Here is a 26,382-nt window from a genome sequence, read left to right on the forward strand (position 1 = left end):
ATTTTTTTAATATTTATTTTATTTATATGAGTTACAGAGAGAGGTAGAGACAGAGAGGTCTTCCCTCTGCTGGTTCACTCCTCAGATGGCCACAATGGCCAGAGCTGTGCTAATCCAAAACCAGGAGCTTCCTCTGGGTCTCCCACATGGGTGCAGGGGCCCAAGGACTTGGGCTATCTTCCACTGCTTTCCCAGCCCATAGCAGAGAGCTGGATTGGAAGTGGAGCAGCTGGGACTCAAATGCCCATATGGGATGCTGGCGCTTCAGGCCAGACCTATAACCCATTGCGTCAGAGCTCCAGCCCTCTTTGAGGTCTTCAAAAGAGGGAGGTTGGGGGAGATGTGCTGGCTCCACCCCCTGGCCTATGCTCCAGCACACAGCACACGTGGGGCTGAGAGTGAGGCTGTTCTCGGCACCTGTTTAATTGTTATGGGATTTCATCCAGGACACAGGATCCACACCACAGTTACACACGAGCTCCTCAAGGCAGTGTCAGCCCCGTCTGTCAGAGCTCCAGGCCCTGCCCCGGACAGATGCACTGGGAGCCTTGGGTTGCAGCCGCCATGTCTTGACCTTTGATTCTCGCCTTTGACCCTGGCGCTTCATGGCTTTGTGACTTTCCCTGGCTGTCCAGTTCTGTAGGGGAGCAGATGTAGACTTCTGTGTCTGACTTCCAAGACCTTTTATGATGTGCTTCCCAAGGCTCCTTGCTTATTATTTTTTTTAAGAATTATTTATTTGAAAGGCAGAGTGAGAGAGAGATACAGATAGGCATCTTATATCCCCTGGTTCACCCCCAAATGGTCACAACAGTTCAGACTGGACCAGCTGAAGCCAGAAGCCTGGAACTCCATCCAGGTCTCCCATGTGGGTGGCAGGGGCCCAGACACTTGGGCCATCTTCTGCTTTCCCAGGCGCATTAGCAGGGAGCTGGGATCAGAAGTGGAGCAGCTGGGACTTGAACTGGTGCTCTGATAGGAGGTGCTGATGTTAAGCCATAGCTTAACCCCCTGTGCCCCAGTGCTGGCCTCCAGGCTCCTGTCAGCTCCTCCCACCTTCACATCCTGGAGTGCTTCCTGGTCCCTGAGGACACCAAGTCCTCCTCCCCGTGGGGCCTGCCTGCAGCAGCCAGCTGTACTGCTGGGCTCTCTGCCTCCTCTTTCTCCTTGCACTTTATCTGTTCGTCAACGCTGGGTACAGTTGCACCTGTCCCCTGCCCTGTTCTTGTAGCTTTTGTGAGCTCTGTCCATTTGCTCACTGCCACCCTTGGTTAATGGTTCCACACAGGCCTGTGGTGGTCAAGGCCCCATCCCGACAGTAGTGAAGGCGTGGGAGTGTCCGCTCCCTCCCCGGGCACAGGGGGCTCTGGTTCTGGCTTTGCAAAGGACGGGCTCTGTGACTCAGGTCCCTGAGTGTGAGATGGCTCTTGTGCAAACTGGGGCACGTGGCAATCAATGCCTGTCTTTGGTTCCTTAACCTAGGAATTGGCGCAAACTCTGACGATTGGTGCAACTCCAACTGTGTTGACTGCACCAAACGACACAGATCAAGTTTGGAGGCAGCTGTTGCTAGTGGAGGGCTGAGAGCCCGTCCCAGAGCCACATGTGGTTTCCCTGCGGGTTCCTGCTTACGCCTCCAGTGGCTTTAGCTCCCTCCTGGGGATGTGGCTGCCGTGAGGTAGGCGGTCCTGAGTCAGGTAGGCAGTCGCCTGAGTCGGTGGTGCTTTGTCCCGCCTCCTAGAGGAAGTGCGACGATTGGTCGTGAGCCAGCGGAGCCTGTCTGCCATGGGCTCGGAGAAAGCCAGTGCCATCAGGACGGGCTGGGAGCAGGAGGACCCTCCAGAGAAACAGGACAGAGCGGAGAAGCACTCCAGGTGCCCACACGGTGAGTGGAGACGGCGTGCATGACCGTGGCGGGGAGAGCTGTGTGTGGCGCAGGGCTCTGGGGTCCCTGCCCCACAGCAGCTACCGTGGACGCGGTGCTGGCCCGGCCCGTGCTGCACCGCACTGTGAGGCTCGCCCTGTGCGGTGAACTCGTTTCTTTGCTGCACTTCTGTTTGTCTTGTAAGTCAGAGACACTTTCTCTGACTGTAGGAATTACATCCGTGTGGTACCTAGAGATTGCAGTGGATCCCGAAGAGCCTAGACCGAGCAGGGGAACCACTGGGGAGCCGCCGATGCAGTGTGGCGGTTTTCATGTGAATCGGTGTGTCTGCCTTTGCTCTGGGATCTCTGACCCAGATGAGGGTATCCTGGACGCGTATTACGTATTCTGAGGTTATTAATCTGCCATCATCTGCACTTTGCTGTTTACTTAAAGCCTCTCCTCTTTCGTACTGAGTGCATAGTAGTCGTCTGCTGATAGGACGGTCACTTCCCCAACCATCCCCTGTAGCTGGGAACGGGGAGACCTCGGGAGTGACCGCAGCTCTCTGTTTAATGGGCTTGCTTCTACGGGGCGCTGCCCAGGAACCCGAGGCCTTCTCTGGCCTCTCTTGTGCCCACGGAGCCTGTCTGTGTATTCGTCACTCACTCACTTCCTATACACAAGACTTTTGTACTGAATGCTTGTCACCTGCCGGGCTTCTCCCTGGAGACTGACCTTACAGAACCAGGGGGAGGGGCTCATTTTTGAGTGAGCTCCATGGAATGTGAGTTTAGGAGACATTTGCTGCTGTTCTCAGGTTCTCGCCAAATAGAGGCTGAAAGTTCTCCCAAGAGTTGCGAAGAACACGAAAAGTCAGCCTCAAGGTATGGTCTCCCACGCGCGGGTGGGGATGGAGCTGCCTTTCCTTGGTGGGCGGGAGGGGCCTCTGGGCCTGGCCCTGAGATGAGTCAGGGGAGAGTTCGCAGCAGATGCAACTCTCACGGAATGAAAGGAACCGGGAAAGGGAGCTGGAGCATGTGCGCAGGGCGGAGACCAGCACCTGCGTTCTGTGTGCATCGCTTCCAATGTTGAACACTCCCCGAGTGCTCTCAGCGAGGGCTGTTTCTCTGTCCATTTTCCACACAGGTGGCTGAGTGCCTAAGTGATTTGCACAGTCACAGCTCTGGGATTCTGGGGGCCCCCCGAGTCTGCCGTGCCTCCTCCTGTGGGAGCAGCGAGCTGCTATCAGGGCTCCTGCTAGGCTGAGAGAAGGGGGCGCCTGGGAGCTGTGGGGACAGGAGAATAGGAGCCCCACTGGTGTTTGGGGAAATGGGACGGAGAGAACCGATGCTGGTTGTTAAAAACTGCTTTGGCTTGGCCGGCGCCGTGGCTCAACAGGCTAATCCTCCGCCTTGCGGCGCCGGCACACCGGGTTCTAGTCCCGGTCGGGGCACCGATCCTGTCCCGGTTGCCCCTCTTCCAGGCCAGCTCTCTGCTGTGGCCAGGGAGTGCAGTGGAGGATGGCCCAAGTGTTTGGGCCCTGCACCCACATGGGAAACCAGGAGAAGCACCTGGCTCCTGCCATCAGAACAGCGCGGTGCGCCGGCCGCAGCGCGCTACCGCAGCGGCCATTAGAGGGTGAACCAACGGCAAAGGAAGACCTTTCTCTCTGTCTCTCTCTCTCTCACTGTCCACTCTGCCTGTCAAAAATAAAAAAAATTTAAAAAAAAACTGCTTTGGCTTTGAATCGGCACATGGATTTGGGAAGAATTGACATTCTCCCATTGTCAGGTTCTCCCCCCATGATCGTGGGGTCTCCTCGCCCTGAATTTGCATCCTTTCTACCCCTTAAAGGTTACTTGCCTCCCCCTATGGATATTGTGGATAATTCCTGTAAGCGAATCCTCAGGTGTTTCTAGTTTGGGTGGCTCTCCTAAAAATATGAATGGACTTCAAGTTCATTGGAAAATGGCATTGAAAGATGTGTTTATTTTTGTGCAAAAAATTTTGAAATCCTTGCATAGAGAGGGTCTTTAAAGAGTTCATGAAAAATACTTATTATGGGAAAATAGGGATTTCAGAATTGTTTTGCACCCAAATAAACAACTGTCCAAATATTTACTTATTTATTTATGTCAAAATATTTACTTATTTATTTATTTGAAAGGCAGAATTAGGAGAGGCGAGACAGAAGAGAGCTTCCATCCACTGAATAACTACCCAAATGGCCAAAGCCAAGAGTTTGGGTCTCCATGTGGGCACAGAGACCCAAGCACTTGGGCCATCTTTTGCTGCTTTCCCCAGGCACATTAGCAGGGAGCTGGATGGGAAGTGGAGCAGCCAGGACTCCAACTGGCGCCCATATGGGATGCTGGTGTCACAGGCGGCAGCTTAACCTGCTATGCCATAATACTGGCTCCCAAATAAACTTTTTTAAAAAAGATTTATTTATTTGAAAGTCAGAGTTACACAGAGAGATAAGGAGAGGCAGAGAGCAAGAGAAAGAGGTTTTCCATCCGCTGGTTCACTCCCCAGTTGACCGCAATGACTGGAGCTGTGCTGATCCGAAGCCAGGAACCAGGAGCCTCCTCTGGGTCTCCCACTTGGGTGCAAGGACCCAAGGACTCGGGCCATCTTCTACTGCTTTCCCAGGCCATAGCAGAGAGCTGGATTGGAAATGGAGCAGCTGGGACTCGAACTGGCGCCCTTATAGGATGCCAGCACTTCAGGCCAGGGCTTTAACCTGCTGCGCCACAGCGCCGGCCCCTCAAACTTTCAATTCCATTTTGTGTACTTTGCTGCACATTTTCTGTACTTTCTGAAGTCCTCATGTATTATTTTCCACTACACTTTCCAGCTTGTCAGATGCTCAGATGTGGACATGTGATCTGCAGATGAACCGCGTCAGCCTCACTGGGGCGGTGGGGGGAGTGCAGCCTCCCAGGCCTGCTGCGGGATCATCTGCATCGAACTTGACAAGACCCCCAGGGGTTCACATGCGACTGAAACTTGAGAAGCATTGAGTTAGAGGAATCCCATGTCGTTAAGAAAAAAATCTGCTGTCATTTAGTCCAGTAAAGACATTCCCAGGCCCAGCGTTACGGTGTAGCATTTGAGCGCTAGTTCAAGACCCGGCCGTTCCACTTCCAGTCCAGCTCCCTGCTAATGCTCCTGGGAAAGCACTAGAAGATGGCCCAAGTCCTTGGGCTCCTGCACCCAGGTGAGAGACCTGGATAAAGTTCAAGGCCCAGCCCCAGCCGTTGTAGCCATTTGGGGAGTGAACTGGTAGATGGAAGATCTTTGCTCTCTGCTTCTCTTCTCTGTAACTCTGCCTTTCAAATACATAAAAATCTCAAAAAAAAAAAAAAAAAAAAAAAAGAAAAGAAAAGAAATTCTCAGATCTGGCCCTTGATTTTTTTTTATTAATTTTTCTCTTCATGAATTTTCTAGGGGGAATAATTCAAAGGCACAAACTATGCCCCTGCCAGAGGTAACCATGATGGAGATCAATGAAATAATTGAGAGATCGTCATTTAGCAGCTTAGACAGGCAGCGAACTCAAGGTAAGTTAGGGGTTGTGGAAGCTTGTAACGTGGTGAGGCTCGGAAAATAATGAGGCATTTCAGATTCAGGGTTTTTTGATGAGATTCTTTGATATTTGGCCAAATGTTACTTGAAGGTAAGTGCTAGACACACTTTGATCCATCTCATCCACTCATCCATCTCCTTTGTCCATCTTTCTGTCTGTCCATCTGTCTCTCCATCTTCTCTCCCTCTATCCCATCCCTCCCTCCTACCTTCCTTCTCTCCATTCTTCCACCTGTCTCATCCCTCCTCCCTCCAGCTGTCCATCCCCCCCCTCCATTTTAACCTTCTCTTTTCTCCCCTCCTCTCTCCCTCCCTCCATCTCATTCCTCCCTCCGTCCGTCCATCCCCACCTCATTTCTCCATCCATCCATCCGTTTGTCCGTCTAAGCATCCATGTCCATCTGTCCATCTCCCTCTCTGTGTCCGTCTCATTGCCTCCGCCTCATCTCGTCTCATCTCACTGCCCATCATCCCCTCTGTCCATCCGTCAGTCTCATCCATCTCCTTCCCCCATGGCATCCATCTGTCTCCTTCCTCATCCCTCCTTTCCTCCCCCCCCCCCATCTCATCCCTCTATCCAGTTCCGCCATCTTCCGTTCCCTCACCCTCATGATCCCATCCATTTCCCTTGCCCACTCCCCCCATCCTACTCCGCCACTACGTTGGGGTTATCGATCCATGGTATTGTGTATATGGGAGCATGAAAATGTCTAATGGAAACTTTCAAATAAGAAATTGCAGTTTGGGTGATAGATGCTATGATGGGGTAGGTACATGGGATGTTGGGCGAAGCGTAAAAGAGTGAGTGTTGGGTTCAGTGTTGTGGCACAGCGGGTACAGCTACAGCCTGCGATGCCGGCACCCCATATGGGAGCTGGTTCAAGTCCTGGCTGCTCCACTTCTGACCCAGCTTCCTGCTACTCTGTCTTGGAAAGCAGTGGTGGATGGCCCAAGTCCTTGGCTCCCTGCACCCACGTGGGAGACCAGCAGGAAGCTCCTGGCTCCAGTCTGGCCCAGCCCTGGCTATTGCAGTCATTTGGGGAGTGAACCAGCAGATGCAAGATCAGTCTGTCTGTCTGTCTGTCTGTCTGTCTCTCTCTCTCTCTCTCTCTCTCTCTCTCTCTCTGCCTTTCGAGTACGTATGCATCCAAGAGTGAGTGTTATGGAGGAACTCTCCATGAAAGACAATAAACGGTTTGCTTCTGGTGGACTGAGGCCAGCGCATCCCATGTCACGGGACCCGGTCACCCAGCAGCGTGTGGTCTTAGCTCCCAGAATGAGTGTCCCCAGACACTGTTCTCGTCCGTGGTCCACATCCGCTCACCAATTTCTCACCGAGTGGTTGGGTTTCTAGATAATTCGAGGTAATTCTAGAGTCACCTTCAGCTGGAACTGCTACAAATCATTTTCTCCTCTCTCACATAGTGAGTTTGTTCTTGACCCTGGGCTGGTTCAGCCGTCTGAGGCCATGGAGAGCAGTGACTGCTCTGGTGAGGCCCTGGGGGTGCTGGAGATGCAAATGAAGAAAGCCCATTCTTGCTTTTTCTTTTTTAAAGATTTATTTGTTTCAATGGCAGAATTGCAGACAGGGTGAGAGAGGGGAAAGAGAGAGCTTCCATCCACTGGCTCACTCCCCAAATGACCTCAATGGCCAAGACCAGGGCAAGGCAAAGCCAGGAGCCATGACCTCCATCTGGCTCTCCTACATGGATACAGGTGCCCAAGGACTTGGGCCGCCTTCCACTGCTTTCCAAGATGCATTAGCAGGGAGCTGGGATTCAAATGGGTGTTCACAGGTGGTGCCGGTGTCACAGGCAACAGCTTAACCAGCCACGCCACAGCGCCGGCCCTTAATCTCCTTTGTAAGGTCCTTACAGACAGTCCACAACGTCACATCCAAACCCTCTGAACTCCTCTGAGTTTTCTCCTTTTCAGAGTAAACAGCCACTACTTGAGAAGTGCTAGCATCATGATGAGGTTTTTTTTTTTAGTCATTAAATCTTGAAGTAAAGTTCACAGAAAAATACAACTGTGTACCTACTATTGATCTTTCTATTTTTCTGTTTCTTTCATTTTTCTTTTTTTTTTAAAGATTTATTTATTTATTTGAAAGTCAGAGTTACACAGAGCAAGAAGGAGAGGCAGAGAGAGATCGATCGATCGATCTTGCATTCACTGGTTCACTCCCCAATTGGCTGCAACGGCCAGAGTTGCAGCAATCTGAAGCCAGGGACCAGGAGCTTCCTCCGGGTCTCCCACACAGACTTGGGCCATCTTCTGCTGCTTTCCCAGGCCATAGCAGAGAGCTGGATTGAAAGTGGAGCAGCCGGGTGTCAAACCGGCACCCATGTGGGATGCGGGCACTGCAGGCAGTGGCTTTACCTGCTGTGCCACAGCGCCGGCCCCTCTTTTTCCTTTCTGTAGGAAACAGAAGGGCCTGGGTCATGTCAGCCCCTTGGCTGCTGTCTCTTTGGGGCCGTGCCCACCCCCCACATGGAAGTTTCTCCACCCTCCACTCTATCGCATATTGGCCCAGCGTTGCATTGGTTTTTGCTTCCCTGAGTCGCAGAAACGATCCCGTGTGCTTACCTCCTTCCTGCAGCTCATCCTGTCCACACAGTTCATTTCTGAGGTTGACTTGGGTTCTACACAAAGGGTCTCCAAAGACCTCAGGAACAGTTCCTGTCATGGAGAATGGATGCGTGAATTAAGAGAAAATTGCACCAAAATAAATGCATGCCGACTTGGAGCCTCAGAGTAGACCGTGTTCCGGCGTGTTCTAAGTGGGGGAGACGGCCCTGCCTCCCGGGAAGTGCAGAGGAGGAAGTGAGCAGGTGCCTGAGTGCCGAGCTGGGCGCCGCCTCAGGTCGAGAAGGGGGAGGAGATCGCTGTGCACAGAAACTCCTGACCGTGGACTTCATGATTCAGCGGTGCGAGGGCAGCTGAACCGAGGCTCAGAGCAGTCTGGGGGCTCTCACAGAGAGAGCCCCTCTCTTAGGAGGTGCTGGGCAGGTTCCAGAAGCAATTTTGGTCAAACCCCAAAGCAGGAACCTCAGCCTGCCTCGGTGGCTTAGGGCCAGTGTGGGGAAGCAAGTTGCAGACGGCGCAGTGCGGTGGGGATGGGGGGAGGACGGACTCTGTCTCTCACTGCTCAGACCTGACACTTGCCTGCCAGCTGCAGTTTTCCCCTTTTTTATTAAAAAAAAAAATTTGAAATTTACAGAGAGAGAGCTTCCAACCACTGGTTCACTCCCTAGATGGCCACAGCAGTCAGGGCTGGGCCAGGCTGAAGCCAGGAGCCAGGAGCTGCTTCTTAAGAGTCTCCCTTGGCAGGTGCAGGACCATCTTTTGCAGCTTTCCCAGGCCATAGCAGAGAGCTGGTTCAGAAGTGGAGCAGCCAGGACTCGAACTGGCGTGCATGTGGGATGCCGGCGTCGCTGGTGGCGGCTGTACCAGCTACAGCACGATGCTGGCCCCGTAATCTGTGTTTTTGCGCTCCTGCAGTTTGCTGGGAATACACAGCAGCACAGCAACAACCCTTGCCTTCTAGATGTTTCCAGAACCTTCCCCAATCTTTGAAGCTGACATATTGACGAAAGGCTACCTGGACTCAGTCTCTTCTGAGCGTGTGCGTGTTTTCTGTGACTTCACAGCTAGAGGGAAAGATTTCGAAGGACAGAAGAAAAGCCAGAAGAAGAAGCCTCCGTCTGGGATGGAGGAGGCGGCCAGCCGGAAGCTGGTGGGCCACTGGAAGCAGAGCGCCTTCTCCATCCAGCTGGTGGTGATGCCGCTGCTTGCCGGTAGCTAACCCCGTTCCCAGCACTGTCCGGTGTTCTTGTTGCGTGGGGCTGGCGTGTACACACCCCGGATGCTCACGGTGGCTGGGCCCCTGCTCTGTGGCTCCTCATTCCTCCGCCCAGCCCCAGCATGTATGTGGGGTGGGGTGGCGGGGCTGGGGGGATCATTGTCTTCACTGAACAGAGGAGCCCATGAGGCCCAGAGAAGCCAAACATGCAGCCCAGGGTCACACAGCCTATGGTGAAACCAGGGCGGGAGCCAGGGCTCCTCGACCCCGCAGTGTGAGGACCCCTGTGCGTGATAAATGTCCTCCTGTCGTCTGCCGAGACGATGCTGCTCCTCAGGAACCCTTGCTGCAAGTGTTGGCGTGGCATCTGGGCAAGGGAATGAGGCAAGGGAGCCAGGTTTTACTGCGAGGTGGACAGACGTTCTGCGGGGCTGTGGCACAAGCGTTTCCCATATCAGAGCGTCGGTCAAGTCCCAGCTGCTCCACTCCTGATCCAGCTTCCTGCTGATGTGCCAGGGAACGAGGCGGAAGATGGACCAACCGACTGCCCTTGCCACTTAGTCGGGAGAGCAGCCTGACCCAGGCTTGGCCAGTCTGGCCATCTGGGGAGTGAACCAGCAGATGGAAGGTGTGTGTGTGTGTGTGTGTCTGTCAATCTGTCTGTCTGTGTTGTCTGTGTCTTTCTCCCCCCACCCCCAACCATGATGGTCTACCTTTTAAATAAAAAGGGAAAAAATTCACATAAAATGCATATTATGAACAAACTGCATGGGTTTCAGCATTGTTTTGCACCAAATGTATCTTTAATTTCGTTTTCCAAGAAGTTTTTTTTTTTTAATTTTTTTATTTGACAGTTACAGAGAGAGAGAGAGAGAGAACGGTCTTTGTTCCATTGGTTCACTCCCCAAATGGCCACTATGGCCGGTGCTGTGTATCCAGGTGCTTCTTCCCGGTCTCCCATGCGGGGGCAGGGGCCCAAGCACTCAGGCCATCCTCCACTGCCCTCCCGGGCCACAGCAGAGAGCTGGACTGGAAGAGGAGTAACCGGGAATAGAACCAGCGCCCATATGGGATGTTGGCACCATAGGCAGAGGATTAACCAAGTGAGCCATGGCACCGGCCTCCAAAGAAGTTTTTTTTTTAAGGTTGTTTTAATTTTTTTTAAAAGATTTATTTATTTATTTGAAAGAAAGTTACAGAGAGGCAGAGACAGACAGAGAGGTCTTCAATCCGCTGGTTCACTTCCCAGATGGCCACAACGGCCGGAGTTGCACCGATCCAAAGCTAGGAGCCAGGAGCTTCTTCCGGGTCTTCCACGTGGGTGCAGGGGCCCAAGGACTTGGGCCATCCTCCACTGCTATCCCGGGCCATAGCAGAGAGCTGGATCGGAAGAGGAGCAGCCGGGACTACAACTGGCACTCATGTGGGATGCCGGTGCTTCAGGCCAGGGCTTTAGCCCCCTGCACCACAGCGCCGGCCCCTAAGATTTATTTATTTGAAAGGTGGAATTAGGGGGAGAGAGAGAGAGATCAATCTCAGTCCTTGGTTCACTCTCCCAATGACCTCAACAGCCAGAGCTGGGCTGATCCAAAGCCAGGTACCAGGAGCTTCTTCCAGGTCTCCCATGTGGGTACAGAGGACCAAGCCCTTGGGCCACCTTCTACTGCTTTCTTGGGTACATTAGCAGGGAGCTGGATTGGAAGTGGAGCATTCGGGACACAAACCAGCACCCATTTGGGATGCTGGCGTCACAGATGGCAGCTTTACCTGCTAGGCCACAGCTCCCCCTCCCCCCCTCCCCCCCACCCCCGTACCCAAGAACTTTCTGATATCCCCTGGTCCTTGCAGCAGACTCTGATCTTGGCCATGAGCCTGTGCAGTTGTGGGGTTTGGGGTGTTCTGTCAGCCCTGTTACCTCACCAAGGAGAAAACAGTCGGAAAGAGGAGGGAACCCTGACAGGGCATCGGTGGCCCGGCGGGGGTGCGTCTCCAGCTGTGTGTGATCTGTTCCATCTGTAAACCACACTCCCTGCCGGGGACACGGTTGGTCTCTGTCCCAGTGGGAGGTGAGCCACGCTTGCATTTGACTCTGATGTGCCGGTTCTGCTCTCCAGCACCGTCTCTGCCCTCACCACTGGCTCACAGCCGTCAGAGCACACGCTGGCAGCGCTTGTCTGTCCCAAGAGGACGACCTGGAACAGCACAGCCCACCCGTGCCTTCTGTGCTGGCCCGGGCAGTGGCCTTGGCCCCCGGGGATACTGAGCACTTGGGATGTGTCCTGTGGTGAAGGAGCTGCATCTCAAATTGTGTTTTAAGTTCGTGGAGCTACGTATGGCCAGTGGCTAACTGTAGTGGTTCTGGAACCCCCAGGGGAGCTTTTAAACCTCCCAATGGGTGCTGGTGCTGTGGTGCAGCGGGTTGACGCCCTGGCCTGAAGCACCAGCATCTTATACAGGCGCCGGTTCGAGGCCTCACTGCTCCACTTCTGATCCATCTCTCTGCTATGGCCTGGGAAAGCAGTGCAGGATGGCCCAAGTCCATGGGCCCCTGTACCCACGTGGGAGACCCAGAAGAAGCTCCTAGCTCCTGGCTTCTGATCTGCCCAGCCCTGGCCATTGGGGCCATTTGGGGAGTGAACCAGCAAATGGAAGACCTCTCTACCTCTCCTCTCTCTGTGTAACTCTGACTTTCAAGTAAATAAGTAAATCTTTAAAAAAAAAAAAAAAAAAACCTCCCAACACGTAGGCCACACCCTACGTGTTTAGACTGAGGGGCACCCATGCGTCAGCATTCCTTGCTGTGTCCCAGGTGCTGCAGGAAATGCTTGAAGTTCTTGCAGGAAGAGGGTTATCGGGAGTGAATCGGGACAGTGGAGCCGGTTTGGGAGCTCCCTTTGAAGCGTGTGGAACCTTTTTCATGGGCTCGCTCTGTGCTTCAGGGGCTGGCGGGGTGCAGGTTTAACACCGTGTGTGTCCCCCAGGGTGGCAGACCATCATGAGTCGCGGCAGTGAGAAGTCTGCCAACGTCTTGGATTGCCTTCTGACGCTGAGGACGGAAGTTCCCATCATGACCGAGGAGCAGAAGCAGGACTTAAACCCCCTGATCATAAAGATCGAGAGCGCCTCCTGCCTTCCGTCACAGCCTGTGCCCATTCCCGAGCTAGAGGTGAGAACCAGCCAGGCCGGCAGGCAAGGGCTCCTCCTCCCCCCGCCAGCAGCTGCCCCGCACCCAGCACCCTGCTGCCCCCGTGGCCTGATGTGAGTGATGTGGTTAGCGTCCACACTTGACCATTTAGGATCCTGCACTGAGACGTGAAGAGCTGAGGGCCCGCAGCACCCAGCTCAGTGGCTGCTCCTTGGGAACCCGCGAGGGGCAGCACTGCTGCTGATCTGGGAGTTTGTTCTTCTGTCTCCTGCTGGGTCCCTGTCTCCTGCATTCCCTGTCTGTCTTTCCCTTGGTTTCCCTGCAGTTTTTCTGGCGCACAGCTTGGAATAGCTGCTTGAATGAAGGTTGTTGGGAGACGTCTTTCCTGAGCTTTTATGTGTCTGCACATGTCTGTGTTGTACTCTTAGATTTGATTGATAGTTTGGCTGGGTATACAATTTCAGGTTAACAATGATTGTGCTTTACTGTTTTGAAGGCACTGGTCTGTTCTTTCTCTCTTTGTTCCTTTCTTTATTATGTTCTTTGGTGGATCTTTGTATGTAACCTGTTTTTTTCTTCTCTTAAAGCTTGTAAACTCTTTTTTATATTTTCTGAAATTATTATTTGTGTGCCAGTCTATGTATATATGCATAATATTTTAATTTTGAAAAAAAGATTCATGGGAACTTGCAAAGACACTGCAGTGAGGTCCTGTGTACCCCTCGGGCAGCTCCCCATGGTTACATGTTACATAACCAAAGCATAGCGTCAACATCAGGACATTGACAGTGGGCCTGTGATGCATGTAGTTAGACCATTTTTATATAGATTTTATTTCCTGTGCAGACTAACTGCACTCATGATACAGAAATATTCTGTTACCACAAAGATAACCCTTTGGGCCATCCTCTTACAGTCCCAGCACCGCCTTTACTGCAACCCACTAGCGCTCACCACTAATCGGTTCTCCATCTGTGTGATTTTGTCAGCTTGGGAATGTTACTGTTGTGGATTGAATTGTCTGTTCCCAGAAAGATCCGCTGAGCTCCTAAGTCTCAGTACCTGAGAATACGGCCTGGGGCAGGAAGAGGGTCTTTACACGTACAGTTCAGGTGACATGAGCTCGTTAGGGTGGGCCCTGACCCAGTATGACTGGTGCGCTATGAAAAGGGGAATTTGAACATTAGAAGCAGGTGTGCACGGGGGAAGACAATGTGATGAGACTTAGGGAGAATGCCGAGTGCCAAGTGTATAGGGAGTTAGGCTGCCACAGCTCAGGAATGGTCTGGGGCTAGCAGAGTTCAGAAGAGGCCAGGAAGAACCTTCCCTGGCACCTCCGGGGGAACACGGCTCTGCCAACAGCCTGATTTCTGACTGCTAGACTTCAGAAACTCTGGACAATCAATGTATGGGTTTTTAAAAATACCTTTTTGACAGCCTTTTTTATTTATTATTTTTTAAAGATTTATTTATTTGAAAGGCAGAGTTACAGAGAGGCAGAGGGAGTGAGGTCTTCGATATACTGGTTCATGCCCCAAATGGATGCAATGGCTGGAGCTGTGCCCATCTGAAGCCAGGAGCCTTCCCCGGGCCTCCCATGTGGGTGCAGGGGCCCAAGGACTTGAACCATCTTCTGCTTTCCCAGGCCACAGCAGAGAGCTGGATTGGAAGAGGAACAACCAGGATTTGAACTGGCGCCCATATGGGATGCCGGCACTGCAACAGCAGCTTTACCCGGTACATTAGTGCCAGCCCCATAAATATTTTTTTCAAAGATTTATTTATTGATTTGAAAGTCAGAGTTACACAGAGAGAGAAGGAGAGGCAGAGAGAGAGAGAGAGAGATCTTCCATCTACTGGTTCACTCCCTAGGTGGCCACAACCCTGGAGTTGGGCCAATCCGAAGCCAGGAGCCAGGAGCATCATCTTGGTCTCCCACGTGGGTGCAGGGGCCCAAGGACTTGGGCCATCTTCTTCTGCTTTCCCAGGCCGTAGCAGAGAGCTGGATCGGAAGTGGAGCAGCTGGGACTCGAACTGGCACCCACATGGGATGCCAACACTTCAGGCAGTGGCTTTACCTGCTACGCCATAGCGCCGGGCCCCCCATAAATATTTTCTACCAGTGTGGGACTTGGCTTTAGTTTTTTTAGTAGTGTTTTTGATGAGAGCTGGCTTATCAACTTTTTCTATTGATCATCCTTATTAGATCAAATTAAATTTTTTCTCACCCCAAGTTCATGAAGACCTTCTCCTATGCTTTCTTGCAGAAGATTCACTATAATTTTAGCTTTAGTGTTACCTCTGTGATGTGTTTTTTTTTTACCACAAAATGCTATATTTCTCTATTTAGAGCTGCTTTAATTTCCCTCTGCATTATTTTTAGTTGTCAGTTATATTTAATTTCTTCATAAGTATTTTCTGTTTTTATGCTAACGTAAATTATAGTCTAAAATTCTACTTTAAACTGTACTGGTATATAGAAATATAAGGAGTCTTCAAAAAGCATTTGGGAAATGATTATTATGGAAAAACTATGTGTTTCAGGGTTTTGTCGGCACGAAAATTAACTTCTCCTTTAATTCCGTTCCCTATGAAGTTTCTGAAGTACCCTCGCCCAGGTGTGGGAGGACATGAGACCTGTCTGTGCGGCCCTCCCAACAATACTAACGCCTATGAATTGAGCCCTTGTGTCCCGCCAGCCCCTCCTGCCACCTGCGCAATGCCGTCCTGACAGTGACCTTGCACTGTGGGCACTCCTGGGGGCCTTCTGCAGATGGGGCGCTCAGGCTCCCAGGGCCACAGGCAGTGAGTGTGGCCCTGGGATTTGCACTCCTCCTCGGGAGCCTCACTTCCTGGGGGAGCGGAGTGGCTGCAGCCACAGCCAGGTGACCGGCTGTCACCCTGCTCTCTCGTAGAGGCTGTGTATGCCTGTGTACTGCAGGTACCAGTTCCACAACACTCCGATCCACACGACCGAGGGGGAACCCCATGCAACCCACATTCATTTCCAGGATATCAACGTCGTCTTCCTCGGGGCGATGCACCCCAGTGACCTGAGGGAATACCTGGAAGGCCCCCCCATGGTGGTGGAAGTTCATGACCGGGACCGGAAGTCGGAAGACTATTCGCAGAAGCCCAGTGTGTTTGGGGAGGACCCCCTGGATTTGTACCTCAACCTGCCTTCCATAATATCCCCTAGAGAGACAGAGGACAACCCATTTGAGTCCCAGAAGAAGATGTGGGACCCTTACGGGGTTGCCCGGGTCAGTTTTGCTGACCTCCTTCTGGGCCACAAGTTCTTGGACCTGGATGTCCCTATCCACAGCTGTGAACCCAAGCTCATAGACCCCAGGGAAGACAGTAGCCTCAGGAAGGTTGGGGGGTTCCGGGTCCCCAAAGATGGCCTCCACCATGGCCCAATGCCCATGGGCAACTACCTGGATGCTGAATCGCAGCTGAAGCTTCGGGTGGACATCACAGTGCCACTGAAGGCTGGGGCCAAAGCCTCCGACCTGGACCTCCTAGGCTCCCCGTTTGGCCGCATCGTCATACTGCTGGACCACAAGAAGCTGTTCCTCCTGCACAGCCTGCTGGAAGACATCACCATGGTCAACGCCAAGGCGCTGGACCTGGGCTCTTACCCCATCAAGAACATCCAGCAGATCCTGTCGGCCTTCAAGGTGCGGGTGAAGATCCAGGAGCAGCAACACCTGGATGTGCTCACCGGCTTCCACCTGCTGGATGGGGAGATCGACCTCTTTGTCCTGGAAGGCTTGGCTGACCAAGGCCTGAGGCGGCTCTGGGAGGGCCTTCAGCACTGGTAGGTGGCTGGTTTTGCATTCTGCATAAAGGTGATAGGTGGATGGGGCTGGGCGGTGGGGTGGGGGTGGAGGTGAGTGGAGAGGGCTCTTGAAGCCAGTCCAGGATCGGTGTCATCAGCTGTGGGGGAGAAGTTAGCTCCGTTCTGGTGTTTGATCAGGGATTTTCCCAAGGCTCAGTGAGTGGGCTGGGGGACAGGGAGAGGGGATTGCCTTTGGTGGAGGTGAGGAATGTGAGGGTCTGCCATCCAGAGCCCAGGGCCACCTCAGCCACAAGGGAGCAGAGCTCTCTCTATTCTGCTGCGGCTCAGCCCCAGGAAGACGACTGGGATTCTTTGGAAGGAACAGGGCCCTCTAGGCTGCGGGCAGCTGCTGTTTCCCAGATGCCTGCAGGGGAGCCGGGGTGGCCGCTTGGCAATAATTCTCTGCCTCTGCAGTTGGCAGGTGTCTTAGTTTGGACAAATAGAGTCTCCCTCGTTTCCTCTGGAGGGCCCCTCTGCTCTCAGAGTGCAGGTGCCCCAGGCCCTAGATGTTGATGGCAGGGAAGCAGAAGGGGTTTTGTTGTTGTTTTGTTTTGTTTTTAGTAGAAATTTTATCTATTTGAGAGGTAGAGTTAGAACGAGAAACAGAGAAAAATGTCTTCCATCCATTGATTCACTCCTCAGATGGGCACAAAGGATAGACGTTGGCTGATCCAAAGCCAGGAGCTTCTTCCAGGTCTCCCACGTGGGTGCAGGGACCCAGGGACTTGGGCCGTCTTCTACTGCTTTCCCAGGCCATAGCAGAGAGCTGGATAGGAAGAGGAGCAGCCAGGACTAGAACCTGTGTCCACATGGGATGCTGATGCCACCAGGCAGAGGCTTAGCCCACTGCACCACAGCACCGGCCCCCATGCAGAAGTTAAGTCTGTCCACCCAGGAGGACGCTGCAGTCCTGCTGTGCTGTTGGGCCAAGAAGCACCAGGGAGAAGCTGGCCTGATGTCATGTTCTCTGCCCCGGAGAACTGAAAACCTAAGTCCACACAAAATCCTGTATACCAGTATTCATAGCAGCACCATGAATAATAAAAAAAGAGGAGGAGGAAAGGACCCACATGTCCATGAACTGGTTAAACAATATTAGTTATAGACATGAGATAGAATGTTACTCATTTATAAAAAAATGGAATACTGATCAACCTGGGTAAACTTTGAAAATGTTATACTGAAAGAAAGGCCACAGGTCGTGTGATTCTGTTTCTATTCAACATCCAGAATAGGTAAATGTGTAAGTAGAGAGGATATCAGTTGTTGCCAAGAACCTGTGCAAGAGGCAAGGGTGGGTAAGCGGTAAAGAGTTTATTTCTGGAGGTCGGAATGTTCTAGAATTGCACCGTTTGCAGTTGCTGCGCCTTGTGAATGTACTACAAACAGCTGTGCACTTTGAAAGGTTGAATTTCTGGTGTGTAGTGAAGAGTTTGGCTCGAGGGGAGACGAGCCTTTGCCCTCTGCTCCTGGGAGGTGATCTCTGTCACAGCTGATCTGAGTATGTGTCTAGGATGGTGATGGACTGCCCGCCTGCATCTTAGGGTGGGATGACCACACCTGCGGTCATAGGCTGGAGGCCGGCTCTGCCAAAGAGGCCAACAATGTGACTTAGGATGGACTCATTCGTTTTCAGGCCTTTTTAAAAAAATGTCTAATATAAGCAGTAAAGCTATAAATTTCCCTCTTAGGTCATGCTTTAACTTCATCTCCTAAATTCAGATGCTATGTATTTTCATTATTAGTTCAAAAATACATAATTTCCATTACAATTTCTTTTTCAACCCTCAGGTTATTTTATTTTATTTTATTTTATTTATTTTGACAGGCAGAGTGGACAGAGAGAGAGACAGAGAGAAAGGTCTTCCTTTTCCGTTGGTTCACCCTCCAATGGCCGCTGCAGCCGGCGCATCGCGCTGATCCAAAGCCAGGAGTCAGGTACTTCTTCCTGGTCTCCCATGCGGGTGCAGGGCCCAAGGACCTGGGCCATCCTCCACTGACCTCCCGGGCCACAGCAGAGAGCTGGCCTGGAAGAGGGGCAACCGGGACAGAATCCAGTGCCCCGACCAGGTGTGCCGGTGCCTCAGGTGGAGGATTAGCCTAGTGAGCCGCGGCACCAGCCTACTCTCAGGTTATTTTGAAATATGTTTAGGTGGCAGGGTTAACTGATTGATGATACACTTGAATTCAGTCTCCAAGTCAATGTATACTGCATGATCTGAAGCCCCCAGCCTTAACATGTGATTTCTACAATGTTGCAAATCTGAGGGGAATAAATACACTAAAACTACTGAACCATACACTTTGAGTAGGTGAATTTTCTGCAGTGAGATGTCTGAGAGCTGGCTGGAACTACCAAGTCAGATAATAATAAGTGTTGACAAGACAGTGGCGAAATTCAAACTGTCACTCACTGCTGGGTGAATGTAGGTGCAGCCACTTGGCCTGGAACAGAGTCTGGCAGTTGACTGAAGACAGACTCACCTTATGACCTGGAAATCTCACTCCTAGAGTTACACCCAAGAGAAGGGAAAGCACAGGTCCACGCTGAGCGTGAATGTGAATGTTCGGGACAGTCGTATTTATAGTAGGTGGAGACAACCCCAAGTGCAGTGGGTGCTGAGTGGATAAACAAAGTGTGATATGTAGATGCAAGGGAATATTATTGGGAAGTAAAAGGAATGAAAAATTGAAACATCGAACCCCATGTTTGAACCTTGGGATAATTATGCTAAGTAGAGGCTGGCGCTGTGGCATCATGGGCTAAGCCTCTGCCGACATTGCCAGCATCCCACTCGGCACCCCAGCTGTTCCTCTTCCACTCCAGCTCCCTGCTATGGCCTGGGAAGGTAGAGGAAGATGGCCCAGGTGCTTGGGCCCCTGCAGCCGAGTCTCCCACATGGAAGACGCTTCTGGTTTCAGATTGGTCCAACTCCGGGCCATAGCAGCCATTTAGGGAGCGAACCAGCAGATGGAAGACCTTTCTCTTTCTGCCTCTCTGTAACTCTACCTCTCAAATAAATAAATAAAATATATATTTTTTAAGTATGCTAAGTAGAGACAGCCCAACGTGGTATGGGAAGGGTGTGTGCAGCAGCCCTGCAGGGATGGTGGCCACAACGCACAGGGTGAGTGCCAGGGCTGGGTGGGGGCGGGGTGGCGAGCAGCGGGCCAGGCCGGCTCCAGCGTTTCCGTCACCCACAAACTCACTTCCGGACCTCAGGCTCTGAAAGGTGTTCTCTACCTGACGGCATTTACCGCACGATCTGCCTCTGGTTTGTCTTCTCAGCACAGCATAGCGGCTCTGGCAGACAGCGGAGGCCCCCAGTGCCCCGAAGCTGCAGCGCGAGGTGCGATCTTGTCTTGCAGGATCCCCGAGGAGTCGGAGAAGGGCAAGTACAAGGTGCTGTACAACTCGGAGCTGCGCTTCCGTCACCGCCTCTATGGGGACCTGGACACCCTGCTGTGCCAGGTGCACCTCTTCAAGCCCGTGTCACTGCTCATGCGGCAGGCGGCGCTCTATGTGCGCCACCAGGTGCCCAGGAGCGTTTTCCGGGCGCTGGCCAGGTGAGCCCTGCGGGCGCGTGGGCTAGAGAAGGACGGTACTCCCTATGCAGGCAGTGGACGCGGCCAGCGTGCAGGCCTGGCCAGCATCCCGCAGTTCTAGGCACTCTCTGATCACTGCAAGAGCAGACCTGGTCACTCCCACGCAGGCTTGTGACTGCCCTGTCTGCTGGCCTGGGCAAATAGCCCGAGGAGGGGCAGGGTTAAAAACCTACCTCCCCAGACAGCAGGGCCAATGCTGGAGGGCTCACTAGCCAGGCCAGCCCAGCTCCACTCCCACTGGCTGCGAGTCCCCTGGGTCCTTCCTAAGCCCCAGCTGCCCGCCCTCCCCATTCATTTCTTGGAAAGCTTCGGAGCAGGCGCCGGGCACAGCATGTGAGTCCCTGGCTGTGGCCCACAAGGCTGAGGGCTCCAGCGCATGCCGTGGCCTGATGGTCCCACCGACCCTTTGTGGAGTGGTCCCTGACCGGCACTGGCTGCAGCAGGGCTGAGGGAGCAGAGGGCCCACAGAAAAGGGACCTGTGGGTGTGTGCAGTGCAGGGGATCCAGGAAGGCAGGAAAGGTTGACCTTGAGGAACAGCCAGAGGGCATCCATCAGGGTACAGGACAGATAGGGGAGGGAGGTGCAAGCTTTATCTGCGTTTGCAGAGCCAGCAGCCGCTCCCCAGAGATCCCTGGCTGGTGCTTGTTGAATGTGTGCCCACGGGAAGAGGAGTGGCAGAGTGGAAGCAGCCGGTCAGGGCTGGGAGGGCAGCGCTTACTCCCCTCCCCCCAGCTCTGCCCAGGGCATAGGCAGCTGTAGCCACAACCCCAACACGGGGGCGGCAGCCCCGTAGCCACAACCCCAACATGGGGGCGGCAGCCCCAATCAGGGTGTTGGGGGGGGTGGCTGTCGCAGGTGGCTCCCCAGAGCCTTGACCTCAGCTGGAGGAGGTGGACCCCTCTCCCGCCCAGCCAAGGCGCTTGCTGCATCCCAGGGGGCCAGGGCAAGGATGGCTTTGTGCCTGTCTGAGAGGGGAGGAAGCCAAGCTGGGAAAGGCCAAGGGGCAGGCCGGGTCCCTCAGACAGTGACAGGCGGAGTCTGTGAGCAGCAGGCAGACCCAGAGCTGGTAACCTGGACAGCGTCAGTGGCCCCAAACGCAGTGCACGCCAGGCCCGGGGAGGGCACCAAGGGGCAGTCCTCGGGCGATGAGGCCGTGTGCACAGGAGGCTCCAAGGTCCACACTGCTCACAGTGTGGTGGGGGTGGGGCAGGTGAAAATCGAGGAGCAGGTGGGAGTGGCCTTGGCTTCTGGGGCCCAGAGGGAAGCCGGGGAAAGGGGCATCTGCTGGGAGTCCAGGCTCGTCAGCTGGAGTCCGAGGTCCCCATTGCGCTCTGTGAGCCGGCACCAGCTGTGTGGCACCTTGGTGATTTCTCCTGCTGTCACACAGGGCCGTGTACCTTGTTGCAGGCAGGTGAGCTGAGTGGGTGGTGCTTCTCCGTTCCAGGATCCACGACATCTGCTACAGCAGCACTAGGCTCAGGGAGGTGATTGTGGGAGACCTGCTGCCGTCCTCCGCCATGATCAAAGACCTGAGCCAAGAGTTCGGGATCCCCATCTCGCAGGAAGAACTTTCGGAGGAAACACTGTCGGCCGTACCCCTTGAGCCCAGCCCCAATCTCGAGGACTTGCGAAGTCGGACCTCCACCCTCCCCGACGAGATCCACGCCCACCAGGAGAAGTACCTGCGGTGGCGGAACACGGTACTCAAGAACAGAGGCCAGCACAGCCTGATCCAGGTGGGCCTTCTCCCCGCCGGCGGTGTCAGGGTCCCCCGGACCCCGAGACCCCGGGCCTGGGGCACCAGGCTGGATGGGCAAGAAGTGCAGGGTACAGAGCCGTGCCGGAAGCATCTTGTCCTGGCTCTGGCTTACGAGGCCATTCCTGGGAGCTCGGAAGGATGTTAGGGCTGTGACCCGCACGGCTGCTCCCGGGGTTGGTGTCGGGGACTGTCAGGCTGGTGCAGAACATCCTGCTTAAGCCGCTGAGGGCAGGGGGGCGGGGGGCAGGGGCAGCAACACAGCAAAGAATCCAGTCTTTGAGACCAGGGGAGGAGAGAGGATGAGAACAGTGAGGTGAGGGAAGCTGGTGCTGCGTGGTCATGGCAGCGGCGCTGTTGGCCCAGCCGCACTCCCTGCCCCCAGTCTTCATTGAAAACAGCAGCCCCCTGCCAGCCGGGGCGGTCCCTTCTCTGTGGGACACAGAGAGCAGTTTTTCATCTTTAAAAAGGACCAGTTTTGGGTTTCCCCGTCTTGTTTTTTGTGTCTTTCTGATTCATGTACTTCAACTTTCATTTTTATACTTAAAAACTTACTTTAGTTCTTTCTGCGACTTCCTTTTTATTCTCTCCTGTCAGTAATGCTCGTACTCAAGACGTGACCTTTGCTGTGTGCATCCCTGGCCACATTCAGCAAAGGGCACTAGGCACTGAGTTCTGGTTGTCATTTGCCTTAAATTTCTTAGAAACTATAGAGCAAGACCTAAGTATGTGCCTGTTAGAAAGTCCAGCAATAGTCAGCATATTCCTCCTCCCACCTCCTCGCTCCATTACATATGTACAAGCAGACACATTCATGCATGGGTTAATCTCATTTATTTGTTAGCACTTTTTATGCTCTAATATTACTTGTACACACGTATGGAGCACAGTGTGGTCATTTGAGAACATGTGCCCATCGACATTATGCCAGGACCAAATTAGGTTAGTGTTTCCATCTCCCTAAAGCACTCTCGGAATCCATAAATAGCTGTGGGTGCAGTGGCTATGCAGGCAATGTATGCTGTGTCCAGACTGAAGCAGGCGGCTCCACCTCCTTGTCTCCATGCTGTTGGGGCCTCTGAGCTCCCGTCTTCTGCTTCAGAACGCGCGGTACCGTGAACTGCAGGCACAGGGCTGGCACTGACTCCTGTCCAGCTGTGTTTCAGCGCCCACTGCCCAGGCGCCCTGGCCTCTCTCTCTCTCCTCCAGCTTTCCCAGCCTCCAGCACTCACAGAGGGGCCTTCTTCCCACTTCAGCGTCCATATGAGAGAGAACGTGTGAAATCTCTTTGTGTCCACCTTACTTCCCTTAACATGCCAGCCCCCAGTTCCGTCCACGTTGCTGCAAATGATATCGTTCTGATGACTAACAGACTATATGTGCCACGTTTTCTTCTTCCATTCACCTGCTGGTGGGCGTCGCGGCTGATCCCGTATCTTGTGTGTTGTGCTGCATTAGACATGGGAGTGTGCGATTCTCTTTGAGACACTGATTTCATTTCCTTCGGATAGATGCCGAGGAGGTGGCATGGCCGGATGACGTGTTAGGTCTGTGGTAGTTTTTGGAGGAACTTCGCTACCATTCTCCACAATGCGTGTCCTAATTTACATTCCTGCCAACACTCTCTGTTTCCCTTTCTCCCCACATCCTTGCCTGCATTAAAAAGAAAAAAAAATCAGTTCTTCCAATCCAGAAACAGGGGAGGTCTTAACATTTTTTAAAAGTGCCTTCTTTGGGGGCAGCGCCGTGGCTCACTTGGTTAATCCTCTGCCTGGCATCCCATATGGGCACTGTGTTCTAGTCCCAGTTGCTCCTCTTCCAGTCCAGCTCTCTTCTGTGGCCCAGGAGGGCAGTGGAGGATGGCCTAAGCCCTGCACCCGCATGAGAGACCAGGAAAAAACACCTGGTTCCTGGCTTCAGATCGGCGCAGCACCGGCTGTAGTGGCCATTTGGGGAGTGAACCAATGGAAGGAAGACCTTTCTCTCTGTCTCTCTTTCTCACTGTCTATGACTCTACCTGTCAAATTAAAAAAAAAAAAATGCCTTCTTCAGTTTATTCTATTGGTGATTGATTTTCATTGTTGAGGTTTCTCTCCTCCTTTGTTCAAATTATCCTAGGTAATTTTGTTATTTTTTGTAGTTATTGTGAATGGGCCTGTTTTAGGAATTTTTCTAAATGAGTTCATTACTTGTGTATAAAAATGCTACTGCTTTTGAATGTTGATTTTGTACATACAATACTGATTTTTTCTCAAAGTCTTTTGGGGGAAGTCTTGAGGTTTTTTTTTTTTTTTTTTTTTTTTTTTTTTTTTTCCCCACACAGAATCACACATCTGCAGGCAGATACTTTGACTTCTTCCCCATTTATGTGCCTTTTATTTTTCTTGCGCACTTGCTCTGGTGCAAAGCCTTCTATTCTATTGAGTTAGAGCTGTGTATGTCTTTTTGTAGCTCCAGAACTGAGACAAATGCTTTCAGCTTTTCCCTATGAAGTATGATGTTGGCTGTGGGTTTGTCATATATAGCCTTTATTTTGTTGGTATATGATCCCACTGTGTAAAAAATTACTCGGGACTTTAATCATCAATGGATGTTGGATATTTTCTAGAGCGTTTTCAACAGCTGGTGATTTTTATGCTTCACTCTGCTGATGTATTCTGTAACATTTTATTTCCATATGGTGAGCTATCCTCACAGCCTTGGGATAAATCCACCTGATCCTGGTGAATAATCTTTTTAATATGCTGTTAGGTTCCATTGGTCCTTTTTTGAGGATTTTACGTTCATGTTCATCAGAGCTACTGGCCATAGTTTTCTGTAGTGTCCTAGTTTGGTTTTGGCAGAGGTAATGTTGACCTTGTGGACAGGAGTTGGGAAAGGTTCCCTCCCTTGGTATTTTTTGGAATTGTTTGAGGATTGGTGTTAATTCTTGGAAAGTTTGCTGGAACTCAACAGTGAAGCATCTGGTCCTGGATTCTTCGTCGGAAGACTTTTTTTTTTTTTTTTTTTACAGGCAGAGTGGACAGTGAGAGAGAGAGAGACAGAGAGAAAGGTCTTCCTTTTGCCGTTGGTTCACCCTCCAATGGCCGCCGCGGTAGCGCGCTGCGGCCGGCGCACCACGCTGTTCCGATGGCAGAAGCCAGGTGCCTATCCTGGTCTCCCATGGGGTGCAGGGCCCAAGCACTTGGGTCATCCTCCACTGCACTCCCTGGCCACAGCAGAGAGCTGGCCTGGAAGAGGGGCAACCGGGACAGGATCGGTGCCCCGACCGGGACTAGAACCCGGTGTGCCGGCGCCGCAAGGTGGAGGATTAGCCTAGTGAGCCGCGGCGCTGGCCGACTTTTTTTTTTTTTTTAAAGATTTATTTATTTATTTGAAAGTCAGAGTTACAGAGAGGAGAGGGAGAGAGAGAGAGGCAGAGAGAGAGGCAGAGAGAGAGGGAGTGAGGGAGAGAGAGAGAGAGGGAGGGAGGGAGAGGGAGGGAAGGAGAGAGGGAGAGGGAAGTGGAGGGGGAGGAATGGGGAGGGGGAAGGAAGAGGGAGGGAGGGGGAGAGAGGAGATAGAGATCTTCCATCTTCCATCCGCTCCTTCACTCCCCAATTGGCTGCAACAGCCGGAGCTGCGCCGATCCGAAGCCAGGAGCTTCTTCCAGGTCTCCCATGTGGGTGCAGCGGCCCAGGGACTTGGGCCATCTTCTACTGCTTTCCCAGGCCATAGCAGAGAGCTGGATCAGAAGTGGAGCAGCCGTGTTGGCTCTGCAGGCAGCAGCTTTACCCACTATGCCAGAACACCGGTCCTGATCCTTTGGGTTTCTATGACATCAGTGGTAATAACTCCTTTTTCATCTCTCATCTTAGTTATCTGAGCTTTCTTTTTTTTTTTTCTTGGTTAATCCAGATAAAGATTTCTCAGGCCGGCGCCGTGGCTCACTTGGTTAATCCTCTGCCTGTGGTGCCAGCATCCCATATGGGCGCCAGGTTCTAGTCCTGGTTGCCCCTCTTCCAGTCCAGCTCCCAGCTGTGTCCCAGGAGGGCAATGGAGGCTGGCCCAGGTGCTTGGGCCCCTGCACCCGCATGGGAGACCAGCAGGAGGCGCCTGGCTCCTGGTTTCGGATCGGTGTAGCTCCAGCCGTGGCGGCCATTTGGGAGGTGAACCAATGGAAGGAAGACCTTTCTCTCTGTCTCTCTCATTGTCTAACTCTGTCAAATTAAAAAAAAAAAAAAAAAGATTTCTCAATTTTATTTTTTAAAAAACTATTCATTAATTTCTCTTTATTTAAAATTTTGCTCTGATCCTTGTTTTTCTTTCCTCCCACTAATTTGAGGTTTGGTTTTGTTACTGTTCCAGCTCCTTGAGATGTATCATTTAGGTAGTTAATGGGAAATTTTTTTAAATGTAGGTGCTTATTACTGTAAACTTTCTGGGTACTGCTTTTGCTAAACCTCATAAGTTTGGCTATGTTGCATGTCTGTTGTCATTTCAAGAAATTTAAAAATTTTGTGATTCCTTCAACTTCCACTGATTATCATGTTGCTCACTCTGTGTGTATTTGTATGATTCCTAAAGTTCGTTTTGTTGTTAGCTTTATTCCATTGTGGTCATAAATGATACATGACTCAAGACACTTAAAAATATAGTAGCTACTGACATTTTTAAAGATACATTTTTTTTTTCTTTTTGACAGGCAGAGTGGACAGTGACAGAGAGAGAGAGACAGAGAGAAAGGTCTTCCTTTTGCCGTTGGTTCACCCTCCAATGGCTGCCGCGGCTGGC

The 26,382-nt window shown here is 52.4% G+C and overlaps 1 protein-coding gene across 1 annotated transcript in view; it reads left to right on the forward strand.

The window, feature by feature from the left end:
• The window catches only part of CFAP92 (cilia and flagella associated protein 92 (putative)), a 43,525-nt gene that overhangs the window by 10,146 nt on the left and 6,997 nt on the right, over positions 1-26,382 (forward strand). Inside the window, 8 exon segments of the mRNA XM_062200089.1 lie at positions 1,742-1,885; positions 2,685-2,751; positions 5,318-5,430; positions 9,109-9,255; positions 12,242-12,426; positions 15,321-16,225; positions 19,616-19,813; positions 21,298-21,589. Of these exon segments, the coding sequence (XP_062056073.1) occupies positions 1,742-1,885; positions 2,685-2,751; positions 5,318-5,430; positions 9,109-9,255; positions 12,242-12,426; positions 15,321-16,225; positions 19,616-19,813; positions 21,298-21,589 (2,051 nt within the window).

Source organism: Lepus europaeus, chromosome 9, assembly GCF_033115175.1.
Source record: "Lepus europaeus isolate LE1 chromosome 9, mLepTim1.pri, whole genome shotgun sequence".
In the NCBI taxonomy this organism is placed as follows: Eukaryota; Metazoa; Chordata; class Mammalia; order Lagomorpha; family Leporidae; genus Lepus; species Lepus europaeus.